General features: G+C 35.3%; 1 protein-coding gene across 2 annotated transcripts; it reads left to right on the top strand.

Moving 5' to 3' along the window:
* Positions 1-2: 2 nt before the first annotated feature.
* On the top strand, positions 3-19933 carry LOC144968414 (protein N-terminal glutamine amidohydrolase-like). Of its 2 annotated transcripts, none has more exons than XM_078906734.1 (7): positions 3-70; positions 1841-2196; positions 7765-7867; positions 9533-9586; positions 10126-10271; positions 14496-14620; positions 16125-19933. In XM_078906734.1, exons 2-7 carry the CDS (start codon positions 2138-2140, stop codon positions 16226-16228), a joined length of 591 nt encoding a protein of 196 aa, XP_078762860.1. In that variant the 5' UTR covers positions 3-70; positions 1841-2137; the 3' UTR covers positions 16229-19933. The 2 variants fall into 2 exon arrangements, with proteins under 2 accessions (XP_078762860.1, XP_078762861.1); XM_078906735.1 differs by lacking the exon at positions 3-70 and adding an exon at positions 4366-4468 and having other exon boundaries at positions 1784-2196.
* The last annotated feature ends 6386 nt before the right edge of the window (positions 19934-26319 follow it).

Below are 26319 nucleotides of genomic sequence, written 5' to 3' on the forward strand. Positions count from 1 at the left end.
GCTCTTTTATATGAGGTAGAAAAAATTGATCCAGAACATGAATGTAAAGGAAAGGAATCTAAACAAAGATGTAGTGGTCCTCTTTTCGTTTATTAAATAAAATACGATAACTTCCACCATGCCCAAAGCCATTTCCATTTAAATAGATTACTGGGTCAAAATCTCCGGTGTTTACCTTACATACTTCTTAATTATCTATAAAATACTCTCCGGAAGTCTTTGCGATTTTTGCAATCATAAGAGCTGCTATGATATAAGGAATTCCATGATATAAATCTTTATCTCAATGATAATGGTTAACTTTTTCTGCAGACTTTTAAGCAAGCCAATTTTAAAAGTTTCATTTCAAACTTATATGTATGATTTTTCCAAATAATAATTGTCACGAAAAAAAATTTTTTTTTGTTTCGAATTAATAAAGTACTTATTTTTGCCAAATAAAAACAAGCTATTTACAGTCAACAATTCCGAAGTGACTTCCCTTTTTTTCTCTTTTTTTTTTTTAACACAAGTGTTGGGCGATATAAGACATTTTCAATATCAATACGGAGTAATGTAAATGTTGCTGCTCGAAGCTCGAAGAATTAAATAACAATGTGAAATTGAATGTAAGCTTCAATTTGGTATGCGGGAAAATATAAAATGGACGTTTCGCATCAACAAAACAGGACTAATGAAATACTACAGACCAATGAGATAATGTGGTGGCGGCGTTGTTAAGATGAATAAACAAAAACATTAATGTGGCAGGAAATAATATGCTCCTGTGTACTACTACTACTACTACTACTACTACTACTACTACTACTACTACTACTACTACTACTACTGCTGCTGCTGCTGCTGCTGCTACTACTACTACTACTGCTACTACTACTACTACTACTACTACTACTACTACTAATACTAATACTACTACTACCACTACTATTGCCTCTGCTGCTGCTACTGCCACTTATGATTATACCAAGGACAACTGGATTATACTAATACTGACATCCCTTGTATTTTGTATTTATTTCCAATTCCATTGTATTTATTTTCTAACAATAGTCTACACTTTATCTCATTTCACTTTCTATACTGCACTTAACAGTTTCGCCCCCCCCCCTTTTTTTTTTTAACGTAATTCATTGCGCACCTATAATAAATATCTATAGTTCTATTTTAATTCGTGCTTCCTTACAAAGGAGCATACTATTTTCTGCCCAATCAATGTTTTTTGTTTATCATCCTAACAACGCCACTACTACATTATCTCATTCGTCTGTAGTGTTTCATTCAAGGGGTAACCCGAAACGTCAATTTTATCTGTTTTCGTATATCAATTTCAAGCTTAGAGTCAATTTCACATATCAATACGATACGAAATAGCAGGGATACTGATATTTTAACAAGAAATAATGATTATCACTTCCCTCGTTTAATCTTATCTATGGAATCGACGACTGCTATCCTTCGCAGCTCAATTGTTGCATTTATATACGCAACATGTATGAAGCATGATGGTTTTGTAAATATAAGTCAATAACTCCGTGAGAAATATCTGTTGAAAAAGTCGATCAATTTTGAATCGAGACGAGGGAAATAGCGAAAGATAGCGTTTCCCTTAATTAATCCTAGACAAGAAGAGTTTTATTGATAGCCCGATCTTCCTATTCATCAAACGAAAAGAGCCAATTCCAGTATGACACAGTAATAACAGCTGATCGACCCAAAGGAAATTCCTCTTCGTTGGCTATCTATAGACGTCTAGTCATTCTATATCTATGATCCAGAAACCGTTCTGTGAAAAATATTCCTTCATGTTCCTTCATGTTTACTTTTTGCTTTTGGTCAGTTTGGCGTCTGCTGGAAGTGGAAGGGACAACGAAGACGATGTAGATTTCTTTGCTGCGTCAAAACTTAATAAACAACGTTATGGTCATTAGTCAGTGTAGTAAGGACAAAACTCTGAATCTATTCCTCTACGAAATACATCTTCAGCTTGAGTTTGACCCTCAGCCGTCAACCAGCTTGCACTTACTGCACTGCACGGGCATGAGGCTGAGGCCTGACTGGAGTGAGTCGCCCAACGAGTGAGGATTGATCTTTTATTATAAAGACCAAGGACCAGATTTTTTCTTTAATTTGAAAAATGGATGTTAGGACAGCATTGCTGCACCCTGATAAATGTGTCTACACCTCGTGTTATTGGTAAGATTCATTTTAGGCAATTGAATTACGGGTATGTGTGTTATGGGGGGGGGGGGGGGGGGGGGGGGGGGCAAGATTTAAAAAAAAAACAGAGCGTCTACGTAATAGTAATGGTAACATGTCTCAGAATCTACGGTAGGCCTTCCGTAAGCTCCTTATGTTATGACTATGGGAAACAACTCAAGTATTCCTTTAATCTGAATTTGAATCTTCCTTTAGATCACTCATAAAAATTTTGACAGGATGAATGACGAACAATAACATTAACATTAAGTTGAAAATTCACCAATGATCTAGAAGCTCTGTAAATAAATCTAAAGTGGGAGCAGATGTAACTTTCTGTGGTAAACTATTCCAATCTTTAACTAACCCTAAGAAAAAATAAAACACTAATCCTAATATGAAAAACAAACACCCTGGGACCTTTACTAAGACCTGTAACTAACCCTAATACTAATAGTCACTAATAGAAGAAAAAAAAATCCTCCCACCCCGAGCAAACCCTAATAGAAAAAAAATATTAAAAACTTTAGGACTGCTACTTCTTTGCACTACCTTTCAATCCTTCAACAACGAAACAGCGGCGGAGAACCAAAACAATGGTTTGTATTAGGAAATTTTAAACTTTCACTAATCTATCTCAAGGTCTGTTCTGGAGTTTTAAAAATATATATTGACAAATTGGATAAATAAATGCCTGACAAAAGATCCCAAGGTGAAAATATTAATATAAAGAGATACTACCCTTACGGAATTTCTCCCGAATCTACGTACAAGGTAACTGCTTTTGTACTTAACAGGGTGGGGGATTGAGCTTGGTGCATGGTAACTCATTACCCTGACTTTTTTCACATACCCCCTCTTTTGTGGATCGTTGTAAGCAGTAGCAAAGCTGCCAAATGGCCAGGTGTCTGACCTAATTGGCCACAAAGAGAATCGTGTTTCTATTATAAATTTTAAAAAATGTTTAGTCTTGTCAATTTTTTGTTGATCAAAACAAATAAATTTTCCTAGGGGGTCAGTACGTTAGTATTGTTTGACCATGTGAGGATCTATTTGGCCGAAGTTTGAAGTCGAAATTTGTCACGAGAAACCCTGACCACCTGGTAGCCTGTAATGAGATGTTGGAACTTGAGATTCTTAGTTTTGAAACCGGGATGCAGAGTATTAATTCAAACTGTATCAGTTTGTAACCAAGACATATCCAATTGTAAATAGCTAATTATAGTCTAGAAACCTGTAAACATTTAAAATACTTGCTTCTCCAAAGGTGTCAACTAATTATGAGTAATTTTTACCCAAATGATTACACTAACTAGCCTGAAAGCACGAAGCACTCAACAAATTTATGACACTTTACCGCTCTGCATCCTACCCTTTAAAAAAAAACTCTCAGTGTATGATTCTGTTCAATTAACAACACCCATGTATTGTTTGGCTTTAGTCATCTATTACCCAATGTCTTGTTTTGAATTGAATAGCCTAGTAAGGGACAAATCCTTTGTGAACTGAGCTGAATTTTTTCATTTTAACCATGAGATGATAAGGGAAAGAGATGATATTATGACCAGAGACACCTTTTTGTGTCTGGGAGGGATTGTGAGGAAGATGAAATAATCGATTGATTGCCTGATAATGTAGTAACACTTCATGATGGAGGGGATGAAGAAAAAGATGTTTTTAAATCAAAAGGGGTGGGGAGTGGTATGCAGAATTGGAAATTTTGGTGTTTAACGAGACACAAATTAAGGAATGAACACTAAGGGAAGTATTTCCATAAATATTTAGAGGGAGTTCAGGGGTCTCCTCCTGAAAGGTATGAAGTAGACTTAAATCTAAAGAGAAAGAGTTGTTTAGGGAATCACAATGGCATAAAGTCAAATGAAAATGATGGATCCAAACAGTTTATCGCTCAATTTGGTGGAGTTGTGGATAGTAGTGAAGGTGTAAAGTTTGCTTTGGATTTTAAATATTTTCTGAATATGAATGATCATTTAAAAAAAAACTCTAATACCTGTACCTAATTGTCTCGTTGATATGATATGTGTGGGATTTTATTTACCTCAGACATATTTCAGGGTAACTGTATGGTTAAAGGATTAAGGGATATTTTTTACCCCCCTTTATTTTGAAATTAATAATAAGGTTCATTTATTTGTCAACTAATAGCGAAGAGAATGTATGGAAACTCTGTAACCTGATAAAAGAATCTTGCAGTCATGAGGAGTTGAAAAGATGCCATGCTGTGTTTATTTCTAATACAAATAAACAGGTAGGTGTGTAAAATAATATGATAATAGCTTCTTGAATACTCGGCTTGACACTGAATATAACAATTTTGTGGAAAGACCTTAATACTTTGCGACAATGGGAAAAGAAATGGAAGATGGAATTTCATCCAAATGAAGGCCAGGTTTTGAAAATAAGTCCTAATCCAATAAGTTTATTGAGACTTCTCTAGCAATATACATCACCTGCCTTTTGCCAAATACAGACAATGCCGTCATGAGACACGTTTCGGATTCAAGCACGCAAATTGTCTCTTACTGAATGTTTGTTTATATAAACTGCACGCCTTAAAGCACAGTATCCATTCCTTTTGAACAAATGAGTCATCATAGCTGTGAGAAAGACAGATGGAAAGAAGGCGAGTGAGGGGTAGTGAGAAAGGCACACGCATACGCACACACAAACACACACTTAGACGCACATACACACACACACACACACACACACACACACACACACACACACACACACACTTACAGGTTACACACAGGCACACAAGAAACAAAGAAGGGAAAGTGTTACATACAATAATGCCTAAACATTGGCTGCAATCAGAGCTCACTTACTGAATTATTTTCACCAAAATAAGGCAGACCCTCCTCAACACCAACATTCTCAGCTATGACAAATTACACATGTACTTCATGTTTTTCAAATTGAGTGTTTTTATTTCATTTTTTCTAGATGAATTATTATAACTAAACTAAACTAAACCAAAACCAAACAAACACCACAATGACGGGTAACAATGGAGCAACATCATGTGGTGTAATGCGATCAGGACTAACTAACAAAGATAAATGGAGATCTTTGGATTATGTCGACTTTGAACTCAAGCACGCTTTGGCATTAAGACGCCTAAGCCTCCTCCTGTGCTTAAATGCGACATGGACTGAACCTGAGTTGATTGGGGTAAAGTGCTTTCCTCAAGTACATAATGCTTGGGCCTGTTTTTGACCATTGTCATCCATCTTGTCAACCACCATGCTCAACATGATTTATAAGAGGAAACATCAAACTGCTGAGCTACCAGTGCTTCAATATGTTAAATATTGATGGGCCTTAGAATACATTTTTTTTAATGTATTGATTTACTGTTGCATGTCTTGAATTATGGTAGAGAGTGGAAGAATGTTGGCTTCCTATCCAGGGGATACTATATGTGGGGGGGGGGGGGGGGGCAAGATTTAAAAAAAAAACAGAGCGTCTACGTAATAGTAATGGTAACATGTCTCAGAATCTACGGTAGGCCTTCCGTAAGCTCCTTATGTTATGACTATGGGAAACAACTCAAGTATTCCTTTAATCTGAATTTGAATCTTCCTTTAGATCACTCATAAAAATTTTGACAGGATGAATGACGAACAATAACATTAACATTAAGTTGAAAATTCACCAATGATCTAGAAGCTCTGTAAATAAATCTAAAGTGGGAGCAGATGTAACTTTCTGTGGTAAACTATTCCAATCTTTAACTAACCCTAAGAAAAAATAAAACACTAATCCTAATATGAAAAACAAACACCCTGGGACCTTTACTAAGACCTGTAACTAACCCTAATACTAATAGTCACTAATAGAAGAAAAAAAATCCTCCCACCCCGAGCAAACCCTAATAGAAAAAAAATATTAAAAACTTTAGGACTGCTACTTCTTTGCACTACCTTTCAATCCTTCAACAACGAAACAGCGGCGGAGAACCAAAACAATGGTTTGTATTAGGAAATTTTAAACTTTCACTAATCTATCTCAAGGTCTGTTCTGGAGTTTTAAAAATATATATTGACAAATTGGATAAATAAATGCCTGACAAAAGATCCCAAGGTGAAAATATTAATATAAAGAGATACTACCCTTACGGAATTTCTCCCGAATCTACGTACAAGGTAACTGCTTTTGTACTTAACAGGGTGGGGGATTGAGCTTGGTGCATGGTAACTCATTACCCTGACTTTTTTCACATACCCCCTCTTTTGTGGATCGTTGTAAGCAGTAGCAAAGCTGCCAAATGGCCAGGTGTCTGACCTAATTGGCCACAAAGAGAATCGTGTTTCTATTATAAATTTTTAAAAATGTTTAGTCTTGTCAATTTTTTGTTGATCAAAACAAATAAATTTTCCTAGGGGGTCAGTACGTTAGTATTGTTTGACCATGTGAGGATCTATTTGGCCGAAGTTTGAAGTCGAAATTTGTCACGAGAAACCCTGACCACCTGGTAGCCTGTAATGAGATGTTGGAACTTGAGATTCTTAGTTTTGAAACCGAGATGCAGAGTATTAATTCAAATTGTATCAGTTTGTAACCAAGACATATCCAATTGTAAATAGCTAATTATAGTCTAGAAACCTGTAAACATTTAAAATACTTGCTTCTCCAAAGGTGTCAACTAATTATGAGTAATTTTTATCCAAATGATTACACTAACTAGCCTGAAAGCACGAAGCACTCAACAAATTTATGACACTTTACCGCTCTTCATCCTACCCTTTAAAAAAAAACTCTCAGTGTATGATTCTGTTCAATTAACAACACCCATGTATTGTTTGGCTTTAGTCATCTATTACCCAATGTCTTGTTTTGAATTGAATAGCCTAGTAAGAGACAAATCCTTTGTGAACTGAGCTGAATTTTTTCATTTTAACCATGAGATGATAAGGGAAAGAGATGATATTATGACCAGAGACACCTTTTTGTGTCTGGGAGGGATTGTGAGGAAGATGAAATAATCGATTGATTGCCTGATAATGTAGTAACACTTCATGATGGAGGGGATGAAGAAAAAGATGTTTTTAAATCAAAAGGGGTGGGGAGTGGTATGCAGAATTGGAAATTTTGGTGTTTAACGAGACACAAATTAAGGAATGAACACTAAGGGAAGTATTTCCATAACATATTTAGAGGGAGTTCAGGGGTCTCCTCCCTGAAAGGTATGAAGTAGACTTAAATCTAAAGAGAAAGAGTTGTTTAGGGAATCACAATGGCATAAAGTCAAATGAAAATGATGGATCCAAACAGTTTATCGCTCAATTTGGTGGAGTTGTGGATAGTAGTGAAGGTGTAAAGTTTGCTTTGGATTTTAAATATTTTCTGAATATGAATGATCATTTAAAAAAAACTCTAATACCTGTACCTAATTGTCTCGTTGATATGATATGTGTGGGATTTTATTTACCTCAGACATATTTCAGGGTAACTGTATGGTTAAAGGATTAAGGGATATTTTTTACCCCCCTTTATTTTGAAATTAATAATAAGGTTCATTTATTTGTCAACTAATAGCGAAGAGAATGTATGGAAACTCTGTAACCTGATAAAAGAATCTTGCAGTCATGAGGAGTTGAAAAGATGCCATGCTGTGTTTATTTCTAATACAAATAAACAGGTAGGTGTGTAAAATAATATGATAATAGCTTCTTGAATACTCGGCTTGACACTGAATATAACAATTTTGTGGAAAGACCTTAATACTTTGCGACAATGGGAAAAGAAATGGAAGATGGAATTTCATCCAAATGAAGGCCAGGTTTTGAAAATAAGTCCTAATCCAATAAGTTTATTGAGACTTCTCTAGCAATATACATCACCTGCCTTTTGCCAAATACAGACAATGCCGTCATGAGACACGTTTCGGATTCAAGCACGCAAATTGTCTCTTACTGAATGTTTGTTTATATAAACTGCACGCCTTAAAGCACAGTATCCATTCCTTTTGAACAAATGAGTCATCATAGCTCTGTGAGAAAGACAGATGGGAAGAAGGCGAGTGAGGGGTAGTGAGAAAGGCACACGCATACGCACACACAAACACACACTTAGACGCACATACACACACACACCCCACACACACACACACACACACACACACACACTTACAGGTTACACACAGGCACACAAGAAACAAAGAAGGGAAAGTGTTACATACAATAATGCCTAAACATTGGCTGCAATCAGAGCTCACTTACTGAATTATTTTCACCAAAATAAGGCAGACCCTCCTCAACACCAACATTCTCAGCTATGACAAATTACACATGTACTTCATGTTTTTCAAATTGAGTGTTTTTATTTCATTTTTTCTAGATGAATTATTATAACTAAACTAAACTAAACCAAAACCAAACAAACACCACAATGACGGGTAACAATGGAGCAACATCATGTGGTGTAATGCGATCAGGACTAACTAACAAAGATAAATGGAGATCTTTGGATTATGTCGACTTTGAACTCAAGCACGCTTTGGCATTAAGACGCCTAAGCCTCCTCCTGTGCTTAAATGCGACATGGACTGAACCTGAGTTGAGTGGGGTAAAGTGCTTTCCTCAAGTACATAATGCTTGGGCCTGTTTTTGACCATTGTCATCCATCTTGTCAACCACCATGCTCAACATCAAACTGCTGAGCTACCAGTGCTTCAATATGTTAAATATTGATGGGCCTTAGAATACATTTTTTTTAATGTATTGATTTACTGTTGCATGTCTTGAATTATGGTAGAGAGTGGAAGAATGTTGGCTTCCTATCCAGGGGATACTATATGTGGTCCCTTTCCTGTCTTCGTTCCCCTCGATCATTTGTCCCAACAGCAAACTTAGAGACAGCTGATTTCTAGTACAAAAATCAGAAACCGCTTATCGACACAGTTTAGATGATTGGATTCACCAGGACAAAATTTGAGACCACTATAATATATATTTTATTTTATTATTATGATTTTATTGTATCTTTGACATTTGTAATGACTGAATTAATTTGATTACTGTGTCGTTGTTTTTTCCAGTCTCTTGCTGGTATGGTTAAGTCCCTTGTTTAGAAGGAAAAGTATTGGGGCTTTTTTCAATCTTTCTTTTTCTCCCAATATTTTTATTTACTGCCCTTATTGTTTTCCTTTTAAAATATGTCATAACATGTGAACTTTGAAACATTTCGTTGATGTTTGTGATATCTTAAGTTGTGGAAATTGCAGTTTTTAAGACTGATGATTTTATATATTTTATGTATTATTTTAATAAAGTGTAAAATTTTAATAATGGTTTTCTTAATGCAGATTCCATTATGGCACCAAAAGGCCAGCACAAACGCTCAAAGATTAGTAGTCTGGGTACGTCTATTCAGTAGTTTAAAATCGTGTTACAACCATAAGTAAGGAAGACTAATTTGATGACCTTAATATACAGCTAATAGTCATTTGGTTTTTATGATATTCTTTTTATTCTTTAATTTACACTTTATTGTAAAAATCATATTTCTTATTGAATCAGGAATAATTTTAAGTTACAAGGACCTAAATTGCGGATTATATTTTCAAGTTCTGTGCTAATTATTCAGCATAAAGAAAGGTTTTGTCTAAATCATTCAGGAGAATTATAAATTCCTGTTTTTAAAATAACTTATTTCTTCTTTCTCCATTCTTTTCCCTCCCACCTCCTCCCTCTCTTTTTCTCCCTCTCTCTTTTTCTCTCTCCCTCCCTCCCTCTATCTCTCTGTCTCTCCCCTCTCTCTCTCTCTCTCTCTCTCTCTCTCTCTCTCTCTCTCTCTCTCTCTCTCTCTCTCTCTCTCTTTCTCTCTTTTTCATAAAGGTTTTTGTGTGCATGTCGAAAACCGCTCTTCTGCCAACTCAATATCCATCTTTTATTCCAGGACTATCATGTGATAATGGTGTACTCCTCACCTGAAAGTAACCTTGTCTATGACTTAGATACAGAGCTTACATTCCCTTGTAGTTTTTTGGAATATGTTGGTGCCTGCATTGGAGAGGAGACGTTAGTGAAGAAAGAGTACTGGAGGTAATAAAAATTGACATTTCTTTCACATCGTTTAACTTGCAGATGTATTACTTTGAAAAAAATAAAAATAAACAAGAAACAATGGAAAGACATGCCGAAGGTGGTTCAATCTTTCCTGCCAAACAAAATCTGTCGCTAAGATGCTTCATGTTCAGCACTCATTGATGACCTTGGTACACTGCCCCAAATCCGTATGATAATAGCGGGTACCAACTTTGATTGCTCACCACTGTTATGGTATTCACTAAAACATAGCTTGATCCCTCAACATTGATTTCATATCAATTTTATGAGTAACTATGCGTCTAATACAGTCATGTCCAAAAGAAAGTTCAGTTTGTCCTTATGTTGTTATTTTTTATGCGTGTTATTGTATCTTATATCATTTTAAAGATGAATGAATTCCCCAAATAAAGCTGAAAAACTTATTTGTCTGCTGCTGTTTGTCTTTAAGATGTTTATTCATTTAGTCTTTGCATCAAGTCCTGAATTCGGTGTCTCATTGATGATGTTAATGCATGGATTTGTACTTTGGTTAGCTCATTCCAAATTGTATTCAATGTTTCAAATGGAGTGTCTGGATTCAATGCGAGACTCGAGGGTCCGTTTCATTAAACTCCAAGCGTTCTCGACAGGATTCATATCGAGACTGATTCTTGGCCATGGCAATATTTGAATATTGTGGTTCACAAGAAATTCTGGAGTTATTTTGGCCGTGTGCAGTGGAGCAGTCATGCATAGAAAGATCAATATCATGGCCATTGTTTTTAAAGAAAGGAATGAAGCACATGGAAAGGATTTGCTCACTGTAATCTTGTGCTTGGAGGCGCCTGGTAATTTTGATGAGCCATGTTTTCTGATGGCCAAAAATACCACCCCATATGGTAACCACACCGTATCCTTGGATTTTTGACAGTTTGAACATTGTTTTCAGTATTACGCTCATTTTCTCAACGATAGCACCGTAGTCTCCTGTCTGAAGAGTCTACTTCAAAAGTTGCCTCATCATTGAACAGAGCTTTCGGCCATTGCTCTTGTATTCATTTAATGTGACCACAAACACATGCCATTCGTAATAATATATGATGTTCCGTCAATTAGACCTACAAATTTGAGGTGATGTGTATTAGTTTGACTGCTAACTCCTATATCTTCGGCCATTGATGTCACAGTTTTGAAAGGGCTATTTTCGTGAACACAGTGTCAGTGAAAAGTTTAAATAAAACCCTATGTGGTCTATGTGGTCTTGCGGTTGGTATGACACTCGCTTTCGGATCGGAAGGTCCTGGGTTCGAGCCTCGCTCGGCGCATAGTTGAGTCCTTGGAAAAGACTCTTTACTCACATTCTCTCACCGTACTCGGGTGTAAAATAAGTACCTGGCAGTTAACAGCGTTGTCTCTGTCCGAAAAATTGTAATATCACCTAATAGGCAGCATGTCCCGTCCTAAATGTTAAATGTGGCTGTTGACCATGGACCCCTTGTTAAGCGCTTTGAGCACATTTAGTGGATATTGCGCTATATAAAAGCTCATTTAACCCAAAAACAAGTAGTAAAGGGAAATCTGTAATTAAGAATACCAGTGCCAAAAGTGAACCAAAATCATCTATTTTAATCTATACTATTGTGTCACTCAAATTGTCATCAACGTCATAGGGGAAATTGAACATAGAAATTATTAAAGAACAATTAAAGTCCTCAATCTAACTTGTGCCTGTGGTACAAGAACTTTAAAAAATACCCATAATGCATATAATTTGACTCAAAATGATAAAATTGCCCCACTTGTGACTGAGTCACATGAACATGAAGACGGTGATGGTGAGGGAAATGACAACACATCTCTATCGTACTGGTCGGTCACATAATCAATAAAGATATCACAACTGCAAACGTTTTTTGGAAAAGTTATGGACACACAAAACCTATTAAAAGTACACTAACATATAGTCCATCTTCTAACTGCAACAGATTGCGTGTTGTGGAATGCAAGGCAGAAATTACTAAAATGTTATCAAATCAAACAAGGTTGAGCTTGAACTTTTATATAGCACATTATCCACTAAGCATACTCAAAGCACTTTACAAAGGGTCCCCGACCAACAGCAACAGGTAATGTGTGGAATGAGACACGACAGCTGTTAGGTGATACTACAGTTTTTTCCAATAGAAATAATGCTGTTAACGATCATGTACTCATTTTACACCTGAGTACAGTGAGAGAATGTTGCTAAAAAGCCTTTTCCAAGGACTCACCTATGCAATGAGCAAGGCTCGAACCCAGAACCTTCTGTGCCAAAAGTGAGTGTCATACCACCAGACCACATAGCTGCACAAGATGCACATGGTGAGGGAAATGTCACATTTATTCAAAGTCCACCCACGTTATTGAAAGGACTTAGAGAAACTTTGTGTGCATTTAATATGTTCAATGATATCATAACACAGTGACCTGAAGAAAGAAGAGGGGCGACAAGAATGCTCTCAGATTTTTATTACACTGATAGCAAAATCCTCTCACCAACTTGATATTTCGAGATGATTTCTTGTAAAAGAGGAATTAAAAGTGAATTTTCATCTTTGTGCAATGACAGCTATCCTGTGCAGGACTTTGTATTTGAGGACCAACTTTTCAATAAAATAAAACATTATTAGAGACACAAAAGATCTAACAGAAAATGGCAAATCCAGGTCTTAGCCATACAATACCAATGCCAGATATAACAATAGGAGATGGTTCCCTATTTTAGGGCAAAGGGGAAAAAAGATGGGGGAGGGGCAAAACAAGGACAACCCTGCATATCGTGCATACAATGACAACAAAAGCAAGAAAACAATCATATCTTGTGATATCCCATCATGCTGTAGGACAAAAAATTGTATTGAATCATCAATAATCTATGAAGTTTTTAAAACTTACATCACTATAGCACCTTTGGACTGGCTATCCATCATCAGCTTGTTTCAAAGACAGCTGTATGAAGTCGGACATCAACACACACAATTGCACAATTTTAAAATAAACCTTCGGTTCTAATATGGATACTGCATTTGGTGTGACAATAATCAACAAGGTGCTCTGGTGGTCATGACTTTAAAATCTTTGAGAAGGGCAATGCAAATTAATGAGGACCAACAGAATTTAAAAATTGAGTGAGACAGATCGGAAGGAGATATTTGATTATAATTCATGTGGTACTCAATATGCACATGCCTTTACTGCCTGACCTCTACCACTGTTTGAGCTTATCATAACTTAAATGTCCTAATTCCGATTGGAAGTCTACAAGTGTTATACTAATGCAATTAATAAGAATTGATACCTTATGTGTTCAGTCGCTAGAAATTTGATTATCGTTGAACATGATGGGAACATTCAGTCTTTTTTGGTAAAAGCATATATGCATGTATTGAGTACTGCCAGAATATCACCTTAAATATAAGTCACATTTAATTTGAAAAATAAATCCTTTAAATTGATAAATAAGAATCTAAAAAATTATAATTAAATGAATAATGTTTTCCCCCTTAATGTGCTTAATTATGCAGACGTGGTTACTGTTACTTGTTTTTTTACACCATTCCACTTCAATGGTCTCATCACTGTCTCATCACTTGTTTCATTCCCAACACTATCAATCTTGTAATAATTTTCTATTTCATTATTTTCAATGATTCAACACCATTGTCTAAGTTATGGTCAGTAATGATTTTTTTAAATTATCCAAAAGCCCATAAATATAAAAGAATCTCTTTCGAAATGAAAGTATAGATAAATGATTACTTGGCAATCTTTAGTAATAAAAAAAATGTATTAATTTTTTAAAAATCCTTAAATACCAACTGAAGTTTCAAGTTTTAGTCATGAGACATGCACCTGCTAAACGAATTTCATCATTAAGGTTTTTGATGTCATAATTTTGAAGCGAGACACAGAGATAGAACAGGATGTAGTAGAATTAAGTTAGATTAGAGAAGCGAAAATTCATATTAGATTTTTTATAAGATTTTTGTCAACAAAGATTTATTATTATAAGCAATGGGGAACAGAAAATTTTAATTATTTAGAAGTTGTCTGCCAATGGAAAGCTATTAGGAATTTTATATCTAACAATGCCTTTCCATGTATTTCATCAACAAGATGTTTAAGAATACAGCTCTGGTAACATTAAAAGAGTATTTTCTATATTTATTTAAAATTATAATTTTTTAACTTCAACCACAGAAAATTCAGAGTAGTTTCTGCTGAGGATTTCCTCTCTAAGTTTGCATCTGATAGAAGCCACATGATTAAAGAAGATGGCACCTGGTTCTCACCTGCCCCGAATTACCCACCGATCTATACAGCAGGTAAGGGAAGTTTTCAGTTTATATGTCTGATCAGTTAATTCACTCTGTCCTCAGTTATTAACCCATTGCCTCTTGAATCACCCATCATTGCCCATTATGAACCCACCCTTGAATCGCCCACTATTTCTGCCTCTCAGTTTACTTTCTGTAACATCCGTAAAATAAACTGGATTACAGTATTACAGCATTAAATTCCTGGATGAATTGCCTTAATTGAACATAAATTTCGTCTCAGATTCTCCACGATCGCAAATTTACAATAGTTCAACGAACTGTTTTCTTGGTCAAAATGGCATTCAACTTTCTGATTGACTTACTTTGTGACCAACTTGATGATGATAATATTGATATAAATGATGGAGAATTTTATGAAAGTTTATTCATTTCCCTTCCTTTTTCTTTTTATTTCATTGAAATGGCATGGGTAATTATCTCATAAATAATTTCTTAAACATGTAACACATAATTTATGCGGATTTGTGCCCATTGGTGCAAGGAGATAAGGTAGGATTCTATGATACAATCCAAGGGGCAAAGGGTTAAGAGATAGATAATATTGAAACAGTAGGGAAAGAGGGGGGCAGATTTGGAGATTGTCACGTTGTCCTCTTGTTGTGACATTGACACAAGGCTTAAAGCGGGGTAAGGGAAAGATTGTCACCAGATGTGGTCATAATGAATTAATCATCGATAAAGACAGTCAATTTTGTATGACAACTAAGGTGTTAAGTGAGCTTCTAATGTGAGGTATGAAGACAAGGTTTGCATCTGTAGTGCTTTTGTCTGTGACTTTCTTGATTTCAAGCACGTGTCTGCTGACAGTCTATTTTGTGCTACATACCTGCACTCTGCATCTACAAACTCAATGGTAGGACAAAAAGCTAAACCTTCTCAACGTAATGGCAGAGAACAGAGATGGAACCAGTTCACATAAACTGAGGCGACATAAACAAGTGCATTCATTCAATAGTCAAACAAGCAACAATCAGAAGCTTCTTTACTCTCGTCTCATGCCTACGGCATAAAGTTGTCGCCTATTGTGACAGAAAAGAGAGGGTTTGTTCCATGGGCCTAATGGCTCTGATGGACTACTTGTTTTTCTTTTTGCTTAATGATATATACTTACAAAAGTACCTAATGGATTATTTCAAAAGTTTGTAGGCACATTAAAAACTGTCCGAGTGCATTTGTTTGGTTTGCCATGATAGCAACTGTAAGAGACGACTAGAGGGGCCTCAAACTGTGCACTCAAGTAAAATACTGCTCGGTTTTGCTTTTCCCCATGAATGAGTGCCCTTTGGCTGACTTTTTATGAGCATCAATGGCACAAGAGTGTATTGTATACCGTCTTCCTTTTCTTTGTTACTCATCTGACCTGCTTGCAAACTTAACAAAAAATCTGGAAAGGCATTGACATTTATTTGAATACTGTAAGGTCTGTGCACCATCATACTAATTGTTTTTCTGTTCTTTCTTTTTTTTTTTTTTAAATTGTACTATCCAGATTGCACCAACAACCTCCAGAGTTATATCAATATGGATGAATCAAACGACTTTGGCATTGTCTTCAATTTGGAGGAATTCAGGCAGCATTTTTTACATAGATGATATTTATCAAAATAGTATTATTTTCACCATAATTCATCACCATCCCAGAAATTTCCTGAAGACGCTATTGACATTGTGAACATGACTTTCTTGTGGTTCAAAACTTTAATATATGATCATGGTGTGAGGGAAGAACATTATTGAGTATGATAGTTAATAGATCCAGTTGCAGAATATACCATGGTAATGTCAATCAATTGCTTATAAATTTAGATGTTTGATGCCTCTATTGCATGTGTAATCACTATTACTAGAGGTTAGCATTAGAGTGTGTGTAGATACTTGTGTATAGCCTAACCGTAAACTGCTGTGTCTAATGTGGCGAATTGTGATGGTATTTGTGTGTGTTCCGACCATACAGGTAACTGATAACCAAAGCAGAGAACTGCTTGTTGATATTATTGTTCTCCTTAGTAGAATGTGTTGGTTGATACATTTTTAGATAGATATTTCTCCTATTACAGTAAACTTTTTAAAAAAAGCAAGTTTACTATCCTTAGATCGGGCACATCTGTGCCTTCAAAAATGCATATTTTATCTCTTATACTATATTTATGTTATTTCAACATCTTAATTTTATTACCTTCAAATTTACATATAAGCGGTATCACACAATGTTTATTTATGTATTATGTAATAACAAAGTTGCTGTTGTGCCAGCCAATTTGTATGTATATTATTATGATGCACACTATCACTTGTAACAATTCATTGATTTTTGTAAATTGTATTTTGCTATTAATTAGCATTTTATTTTGACCATGTCAAATACCTAAACAGGAATTCTCATTTTTATAAACATTCCCCATCAATGTTATTGTAGTGACCTAGATGCTTTCCCTGAGGTCCGCATTGCTATTGTTATACATCGTGTAAATTTCATACTCCACAAATTGAAAATAAAGCCTTCCTGATGTTAATACTTTCACCAACACTTAGTTTGCATGGGTGATCGAGGAACTTACTTGATATTTTCAAAAAAATAAAATGGAGCAACTCTAATGTCTTCGTCCTCGTCCTCTGATGTTCAATGTATGTGTTGTTTGATGCAATATCATTATTAAAATTATCCCAATTATCAGAAGCCTCTGTGGTTTAATCGTAGCACGTCTGACCGGTAATCAGAAGGTCTGAAGTTGGATCCCCAGTCAAGGTCGACTGATTTTATCGGATGTTTTTTTTTCTTGTATTTTTCTTTCTTCCTTTGTCTGGCGCCTTACATACACACTTGTTCAGATCTTTATCTTATTTTTTACCCAAGTTTGAGACCAGATTCTACTTTTTATTAAGGCCACTTAAATTAAATTATTTTTCCTATTCAGATCTTTGTACTCTTTATATGCTATTGTTAAATAAAAAAAGGTATGGACTATAAAAAAAAAATCACATACATCAAATAAGTCACCTCCTAATAGCTAACTTTGTATAATAGCCCACAAGTTTTGTTTAAAAGAGTTAGTATTAAAACTCCTCTCTAATTTCCCTTTCCTTCTTTTCATAGCTCACTGTTTTCCATAGAGTTCATATCAGAATGACATAATTATAAGTATAATAAAATTGTCCAGCACTAGAGACAATATGATTTAAAATTGTAGTTCACAGAAACTTTTCTCAACGTTGGCAATAAAATCACACGTCTTGCGAGTGTAAGAATCAATTACGTCATACTGACTGCTTTATACGACACCCTTTTACACCTCTGTCCACTTTAATTATTGCATCTGCCAGATTGATTGTCAAAGAGTGACGCTAGTTGTTTTTGCTCTTCAATTAATTCTTGTGTAGTACATCAGAACTGGTGGTTATCACTTGTCTGTAGGATGACTGGGTGGGGTTTCTGACCTCCCATGGTGGGCAGGGAGGTACATACTGTGTCTTCTATCCCCCTATGTCTGTTTTCCAACATGTCTGTCTTTGTCTTGGAATGAGTACTTGGTTTTGTCCTGGCCCTGGCTGGGGGGGGGGGGGGGGAAACAGTCAAATGTACTTAGTTTTGGGAGATGATATTTTTTTTCCTTGTAAATCATCTCTCTGTTATGCACTGTGTTATGTTTTGTTTATGTATTATATATGATTTGTAAACATTTGAGTGTATTCCTCTTCGCGGGGACCTGTGCTTGTGTCTGGATGAGATTTTTAGGTGATCTCAAACTAAGTACAATGATAGTGAGCTCTTGGAATCTACGTCTGTTCCCTATTTGAACCAATTCCCCTTTGTCTGCCTTATTCTTGGATGCTTTAATTGTAATTCTAGAACTTTTTACTATCCCATTTTCTTCCTTTTTACTGGCGCTGATATGACCTTAATGTGTTGCAAGCGCCGTAAAACCTTTAAAAACAAACAAAACATCTGTTGGATGAATTTGATAAAAATAACACTTTTGTCTCTAACCACAAAGAAGACTACGAATTTTAGCTAATATCATTTAAAAACAACATTACTCCCCTTTCTATTGGTGTTAAAAATAACACTTTTGTATCTAACCACAGTGGTGTCTACGAATTTTAGCTTATATCATTTGAAAACAAAATTGCTGCCTTTTCTATTGGTGCTAAATGTGTTTAGACATAAAGAAGGAGAGGAAATTATGACGGTTTATTTGTAGGTCACTTTCATCAGAAAAATGCCGGTCCAACCAGTGACTAGACACTCACATTTTTTTTATTCTTCTCAAGATTTAAATGCAATTTTAAAAAGATTAAAAGAATTAAACAACCTTTAAAATTAATGAAAACATATTAGAAGTTATATTGTATTGCAGACCATCCTTTTTTTCTTTTCGTTCATTAAATTTCAAAACCACTAATTGACGCGTCATAGCATGGATATTTGATTACTACAATACAAAAAATTAACTCCAAAACCTTGGCATTTTAAAATGTTAAAAGTTGTTTGGCTTGAGTCCGACTTCAAACCTGCTATTTTTCCAATTTTTTGATTTCCAGAAATTTTAACACAAACTGAAAATACCATTACCATCATCATCATCAGCAGCAGCATCTTCATCATCACTACAACCTCTACTACTACTACCACCACAACCAGATCATCACTACAACCAATAGTATAGCCACCACTACCACATCATCATCATCATCATCATCATCATCATCATCATCTCTACCACCACTACTACAACCACCTTCGCTACATCATTATCACTACTACCACTACCACAATCACCACACCACCATATCATCATCAGTACTACCTTTACCACAATCACCACATCATCATCATCATCCCTCATATGTTTTCCAAGATTCTGTCTTTGTCTTGGAATGGAATTGGTTGGTTTTTATAATTTTTTACTAAATCCTAACTTTGACATTTTTGAAATTAAAATGTTCTTGCAATATGTTTATTACCATGACTATTTTGTTTTCGTGTTCCAATCGAAGACATGATAACGGCTTTTATAACGATGTTTCATTTTTATTTTGATTACAAAATTGAGACTTTATTTAAATATTTAAAATACACATTTGTTTATATTTTGTCTCTCCTTTTATTTTTTATTTTTAATTTTGCTCTCGGATGATTTTTGGTGCAATAACAGATGACGTTTTCATCAAAATACACCTGAAAAATGTTGAACTTGTCTGTGTGATAGAGTATAGATATAATGAATAATATTCACAATATTTGAATTCTTTTCCTCTTAAAATGGTACTTTAATACAATATTCATGTGGCTTTCGTGAACTTTATTGTTTTTGTCAATAATTTGAGATCTCATTCTCTGGGTGGGGATCCTGACCTCCCATAGCGGGCAGGGAGGTACATACTGTGTCTTCTATCCCCCTATATCTGTTTTCCAACATGCTTTCTGTCTTTGTCTTGGAATGAGATTACTTGATTTTGTCCTGGCCCTTTCCGGAGTCCTGGCTGGGAGGGAAACAGTCAAATGCATAGTTATTGTTTTGGGAGATGATATTTTTTTCCTTGTAAATCATCTCTCTGTTATGCATTGTATTATGTTTAGTTTGCATATTATATAATATGATTGGTAAACATTTGAGTGCATTCCTCTTAGTTGGGACTTGTGCTTATGTCTGGATGAGACTTTTAGGTGATCTCAAATTAAGTAAATTGGTGGTATGCTCTTGGAATCTACATCTGACCCCTATTTGTTCCCAGTTCCCCTTTGTCTTACTTTCTCTTGAGTGCTTTAATTGTAATTCTAGAACTTTTTACTATCCCATTTTCTTCCTTTTTACTGGCGCTGATATAACCTAAATGTGTTGCAAGCGCCGTAAAACCCTTAAAAACAAAAACAAAAACAGATCTCATTCTCATGGCAATTTGTGTGCTGTTACAAACTACAATGAAAAACAATCGTATCACTCCATCACACTCAAAGCTGAAAACAAGGATTTGGTGGGCTTTTTAAATATGCGATACCTCGGCCATCAAACAACCCTCATTAAAACAAATTGATACAAATAGAGATATGGTGTTTGTCCTTTAGACAGACTTGGTTCAAAGTTTATATCAATAATATGTCAGGTTTTTTCGCTGCTGTAAAGTTTTAAAACGGCATTTTTCTACATTTACTGCCCATTTTTATTGGTGAAGTGGTATAGGAATAAAGCTGAAACCGTCATCTTTAAGTTTAAGACAATACAAAATTTAACTTAAAAGTACATTGTATGTACTTTTGACCTCAGTGTGGTAATCTAAGTTTATCATTGTGGCAAACAACAATAGGACTCAACCGCTTTCATCATTGGCCAATGTATGGTTTATAATAGTAATAATTATTATTAAAATTGACTCTTATAGAGCGCATGGTATCCTCAACCATGAGGCTCTTGGCACTTTAAATCAACACAAAACAATATAAAGAAAATACATGGCATCAAAAAAACAAATGTTTTCAAGGATTCCTCGAAGACAGACAATGATTTGGACTGCCGGATGCTCTGTGGAATGGTGTTTAATACAGAGGGACCAAAATGAGAAAAAGACTTCGTTCCTGCCTTTGTACGAATGCGTGAGATAGGCCAACGGGTGGTGTCATTGGAGGAATTCAAAGATCGAGTGTGGAATATTTCTTTAGGTTCTGTAAGGTAGGGAGGGGTGGTGTTTTCCAAATCTTCGCAAAAGAGGTGTGTCAGAGTCAAACATCAGCTTTTGACAGACTAATCTGACAGCATTATTTTGAACTTTCTGCAGCCGCCTCAGCTTATTTTCCGAGACACCAAACAACAAAGCATTACAATAATCCAGCTTTGAAGATACAAAAGAAACAAGTTTCTTAGTAACATCCTCAGAAAGGAACTGTCGAATAGATCCATTTTTTTTTCAACAGACTGGATCATTGTTTTCATTTGGGTCGTCCAACTAGTTCTGAATCCAAGAATGCTCCAAGTTTTGTTTTTTTTTTTTACATTATCAACATTATCTACTGACACCTCTCCCACTTTCAATTTCATCTCGTTCCAAAATCTTCTGTTCCCTACGTATATCACATGTTGTCATTCAGCCTTAGCCTGTTTCTAACCACCCATTGCCTTACACCCAGTACACATATTCAGATCCAAACAATTGGGTGTTATCAGCTTATTGGTGGTGGGTCAGACCAAAACCCCTGAGAACCTTTGAAAGTGGATGTATGTAGAGAACAAAAAAGCATAGGTCCAAGAACTGACTCCTGTAACTGGGTGGGGATCCTGACCTCCCATAGCGGGCAGGGAGGTACACACTGTGTCTTCTATCCCCTTATATCTGTTTTCCAACATGCTTTCTGTCTTTGTCTTGGAATGAGATTACCTAGTTTTTTTCCTGGCCCTGGTCGGAGTCCTGGCTGGGAGGGAAACAGTCACATGCATAGTTATTGTTTTGGGAGATGATATTTTCTTTCCTTGTAAATCATCTCTCTGTTATGTATTAGTATATTTGTTATTTTTTAATGTATAATGTAAGCATTTGAGTGTGTTCCTCTTTGTTGGATTTTGTTCTTGTGTCCGGATGAGACTTATAGGTGATCTCAAACTAAGTACATTGGTGATATGCTCTTGTAATCTACATCTGATCCCTATTTGTTTCCAGTTCCCCTATGTCTTACTTTCTCTTGGATGCTTCAATTGTAATTCTAGAACTTTTTACTATCCCATTTTCTTCCTTTTTACTGGCGCTGATATAACCTAAATGTGTTGAATGCGCCGTAATGTTATCGCATTCCAAAGGAATTTGATCAGACTTCAAACTATTTATATAAGATTTAAACAGCGAGTGCCGTACGGGAAATGTCGAAAGTTATTTCTAAACGTGATCGATAGTGTCAAAAGCTGATGATAAATCAAGAAGGTTAAGAAGTTTGCAGGAACCCTTATCGATGATTTGAAGAAGACCATTTCCAACTTGAACAAGAGCTGTTTTGATCGAATGGTTCTCTCTGTAGGCTGTAGGCAGACTGAAAGATTTCTTCCATGAAATTTATTTTAAGGTGAGCTAGAAGTTGTTTTAGGACCAGCTTTTCAAGAATTTTCGATAAGAAGGAAGGTTAGAGACAAGATGTTAGTTTTTTTAGATTTTCTTTATCAAGATTAGTTTAGCATACGCAATTTTGTAGACATCAGGCACGAGACTTAGTATAAGTGATTTATTCATGATGAGAGTGATGGGTGGTATTAATTCGTTTATACATGATTTTAAAATGTCGGTTTTAACCGGATCTAAATTAGAACCGTTTTTACATATATACTTTAAAATAAATTTTCGTGTAAATTTTAAAAACATGTCTTTACTGTTTTTTGTTGTTTTTTTTTTTGTTTGTTTTTTTTTGTTTGTTGGTTTTTTATTTTTTATTTTTGTTTGTTTGTTTGTTTGTTTTTTTTGTTTTGTTTTGTTTTTTTTTTTTTGTTTTTTTTTTTTGGGGGGGGTTGTTTTTTTCTTTGTTTTTCTCGGGGGGGGGGGGGGGGGAGGGCTGTTTGTTTGATTTGTTTTTTTAATTTGTTGTTTTTTTATTATTATCTGGTGATCACTTCCCATAATCTCAGGTTCACTCCTCATCAGTGTTAACAGTCTACTGTAGTTGCTGATTCACTGCTCACGTATATCCACCTCAAACAGTTCCACAACTGGAGTTCACCTCACATAGTCCCAAGGATTCACCTCACTCTGGGATCGACATCTCGTTGTCCCGAATTCTCTCTACAATGGTGTCCACCTCCCGATAGACCCAGCTTTCTGGGTGGGGATCCTGACCTCCCATGGTGAGCATAAAGGTACATGCTGCGCCTTCTAGCCCCCTATATCTGTTTTCCAATTGTTTCCTGTCGTTGTCTTGGTATGAGATTACTTAGTTTTGTCCTGACCCTGGCCAGAGTTCCTTGGCTGGGAGGGAAACAGTCGAATGTATAGTTATAGTTTTGGGAGATGATATTTTTTTCCTTGTAAATCATCTCTCTGTTATGCATTTTATTATGTTTAGTTTATATATTATATTATATGATTTGTAAAGATTTGAGTGTATTCCTCTTAGTTGGGACCTGTGCTTGTGTCTGGATGAGATTTTTAGGTGATCTCAGACTAAGTACTTTGACGGTGTTCTCTTAGAATCTACATCTGTTCCCTATTTGAACCAATTCACCTTTGTCTTACCTTTTCTTGGGTGCTTTAATTGTAATTCTAGAACTTTTTACTATCCCATCTTCTTCCCTTTTACTGGCGCTGATATGACCTTTTAATATGTTGCAAGCACCGTAAAACCCTTTAAAACAAACAAAACAGTCCCAGCTTTATTTCCTACTCGTGTCCACCCCACTCAATCGCGGGTTTACTCCCACTGGTGTCCATCTCATTGGATTCACATTTCTCGCGTCCATATTCTATAGTCCCGGGTTCACTCCCACTTTTGTCTACGTCTTACAGACCCAGTTCATTCCCCACTAGGTTTAACATATCATAGCCCAGATTTTACTCACAAATTAATGGTGTTCACATTCCAAAGTCCCGTTTTTACTCTCCAAAGGTGGTCATTTCCCATTCCCCGGGTTCGTTTTAATTTGTGCCTACATCCCATAGTCCCGGGTTCACTTCCTAGCCGTGTCTACATTTCGTTTTCTCGAATTCATTCCCCACTAATGTCCACATCCCGGGGTCGCACGACTTCCGACCTTCTAATGTTGACTTTCCATTATCATGGGTTTAATCACCCACCCCCGCGCGCCCTGGTTTTGATCTTTCAAGGTCTCTGGTTCAATTCCCAAAAGTGCTCATCTATCAACGTCCCAGGCTCAATCCGCACAGTCACTTATCATTATTATTATTATTGTTATTATTATTATTATTATTATTATTATTATTATTATTATTATTATTATTATTATTATTATTATTATTGTTGTTGTTGTTGTTGTTGTTGTTGTTGTTGTTATTATTATTATTATTATTATTATTATTATTATTATTATTATTATTATTATTATTCGTAGTAAAAATATGAGCTTTATTGTCCAGAAATGGCAATTCGTGTTTGGTTCCCCACACAGACTACGTTTCACTGCAGTGCTAAATCAATTGCAAGGACCAAGACATTCTTCTTCTTCTTCGTCGTCCTCCTCCTCGTCCTTCTCCTCCTCCCCCTCCTCCTCCTGCTTCTCCTCCTCCTCCTCCCTATCCTCCACCCTGGAGGCAGAAACTTCAAATTGAAGATTTAAATGGTCTGTCTGTCGTTTCACGAGCGAGCAGATCTGGTGGTGGACAATGACGTTCTTAACCATTCCACTTCCACTGAGCCAGACTGTATCGTAATGGTTGGAAGCGAGTTTCAGGTCCTTTTTTTAAGTTTTTCACCAAGCGACTGATAATTTCAGGCACACTCATATAATATTATGTTGCCAAGATTTATATTATGAAAAAGAAGACAGTTAATTATCGGGTTAAGAAAATGCGTAGAAAGAAAACAAAAACAATGAAGCAGGCGAATCCGCAAGCCACTGGACCGCAAAAAAGAGCTTAGAGACCAGAGGGTAGTCATTATTGTCTTATAGAAATCACGCTAGATTGGTACTATGGTACAATAACTACGTCTTCGCAACGCTGGGGTTGATTCTGGACTGGGAGCTTTTTCCTGGTCGATTACAGACGAGTTAACAACTTGTCGGATTTGAGTCTTGTCTTTTGTTTATGTGAGTATTATTATTATTATTATTATTATTATTATTATTATTATTATTATTATTATTATTATTATTATTATTATTATTATTATTTATTATTATTATTATAATTATCATTATTATTATTATCATTATTATTATTAATATTATTATTATTTATTATTATTATTATTCATTATTATATTATTATTATTATTATTATTATTAGCTTTATTATTAGCTTTATTATTACTATTATTATCATCATCATCATCATCTCATCATCATTATTATTATTATTAATAATAATAATAATAATAATAATAATAATAATAATAATAATAATAATAATAATAAAAACATTGCATCTCACAATAAGAATTGCTTAGACCCAAGACCTTTAAATACCCTCTGAAAAAAAAAAGATTGGTTCAGGTTAAAAATTATCTGATATATTAATAACTATGGTCATCATTTACTTCAGAAATAACAAAAAATATCAATTAAAAACTTATTCATCTAATTCATATTTTTAGTTATAGAGCTACCTGTCGATCGCGTTTTTGAAGGGATTTATGTATTTGGAGTCTTTGCTTATAGATTTCAAACTGGTCCTTGTATCAACTGTAAATGACTCAAATATCATAACAAATCATTTCGGTAAACAGTCCTTTTGTTCTGCCGCTGCAGTTTTGTGGAATAATCTGCCAGAGCACATGAGGTCAGAGACATAGTATTGAATTGGTTTGAGAGACTCTTATGGCAAATGGCAAATGCGGCAGCTTCTTAGACTTGTTCAGATCTGTTTTCTGCTCTCGTAAGTAGGTCCTATTATTTAATGCTGAAGCTGCTAAATATGTCAATTTATATGTAAAATATATTGTATCCAATTTATATGCAGTAAAAATTCGTATGTCGGTGAAAAGCCTAAAAGAGCATACTGATTTAAAATAAAATTTTATTAGGGAAATATACATTTTAAAA

The sequence above is a fragment of the Berghia stephanieae genome, chromosome 3 (genome assembly GCF_034508935.2).
Source record: "Berghia stephanieae isolate SIO BIC M18660-M18661 chromosome 3, UCSD_Bste_1.3, whole genome shotgun sequence".
Classification (NCBI taxonomy): Eukaryota; Metazoa; Mollusca; class Gastropoda; order Nudibranchia; family Aeolidiidae; genus Berghia; species Berghia stephanieae.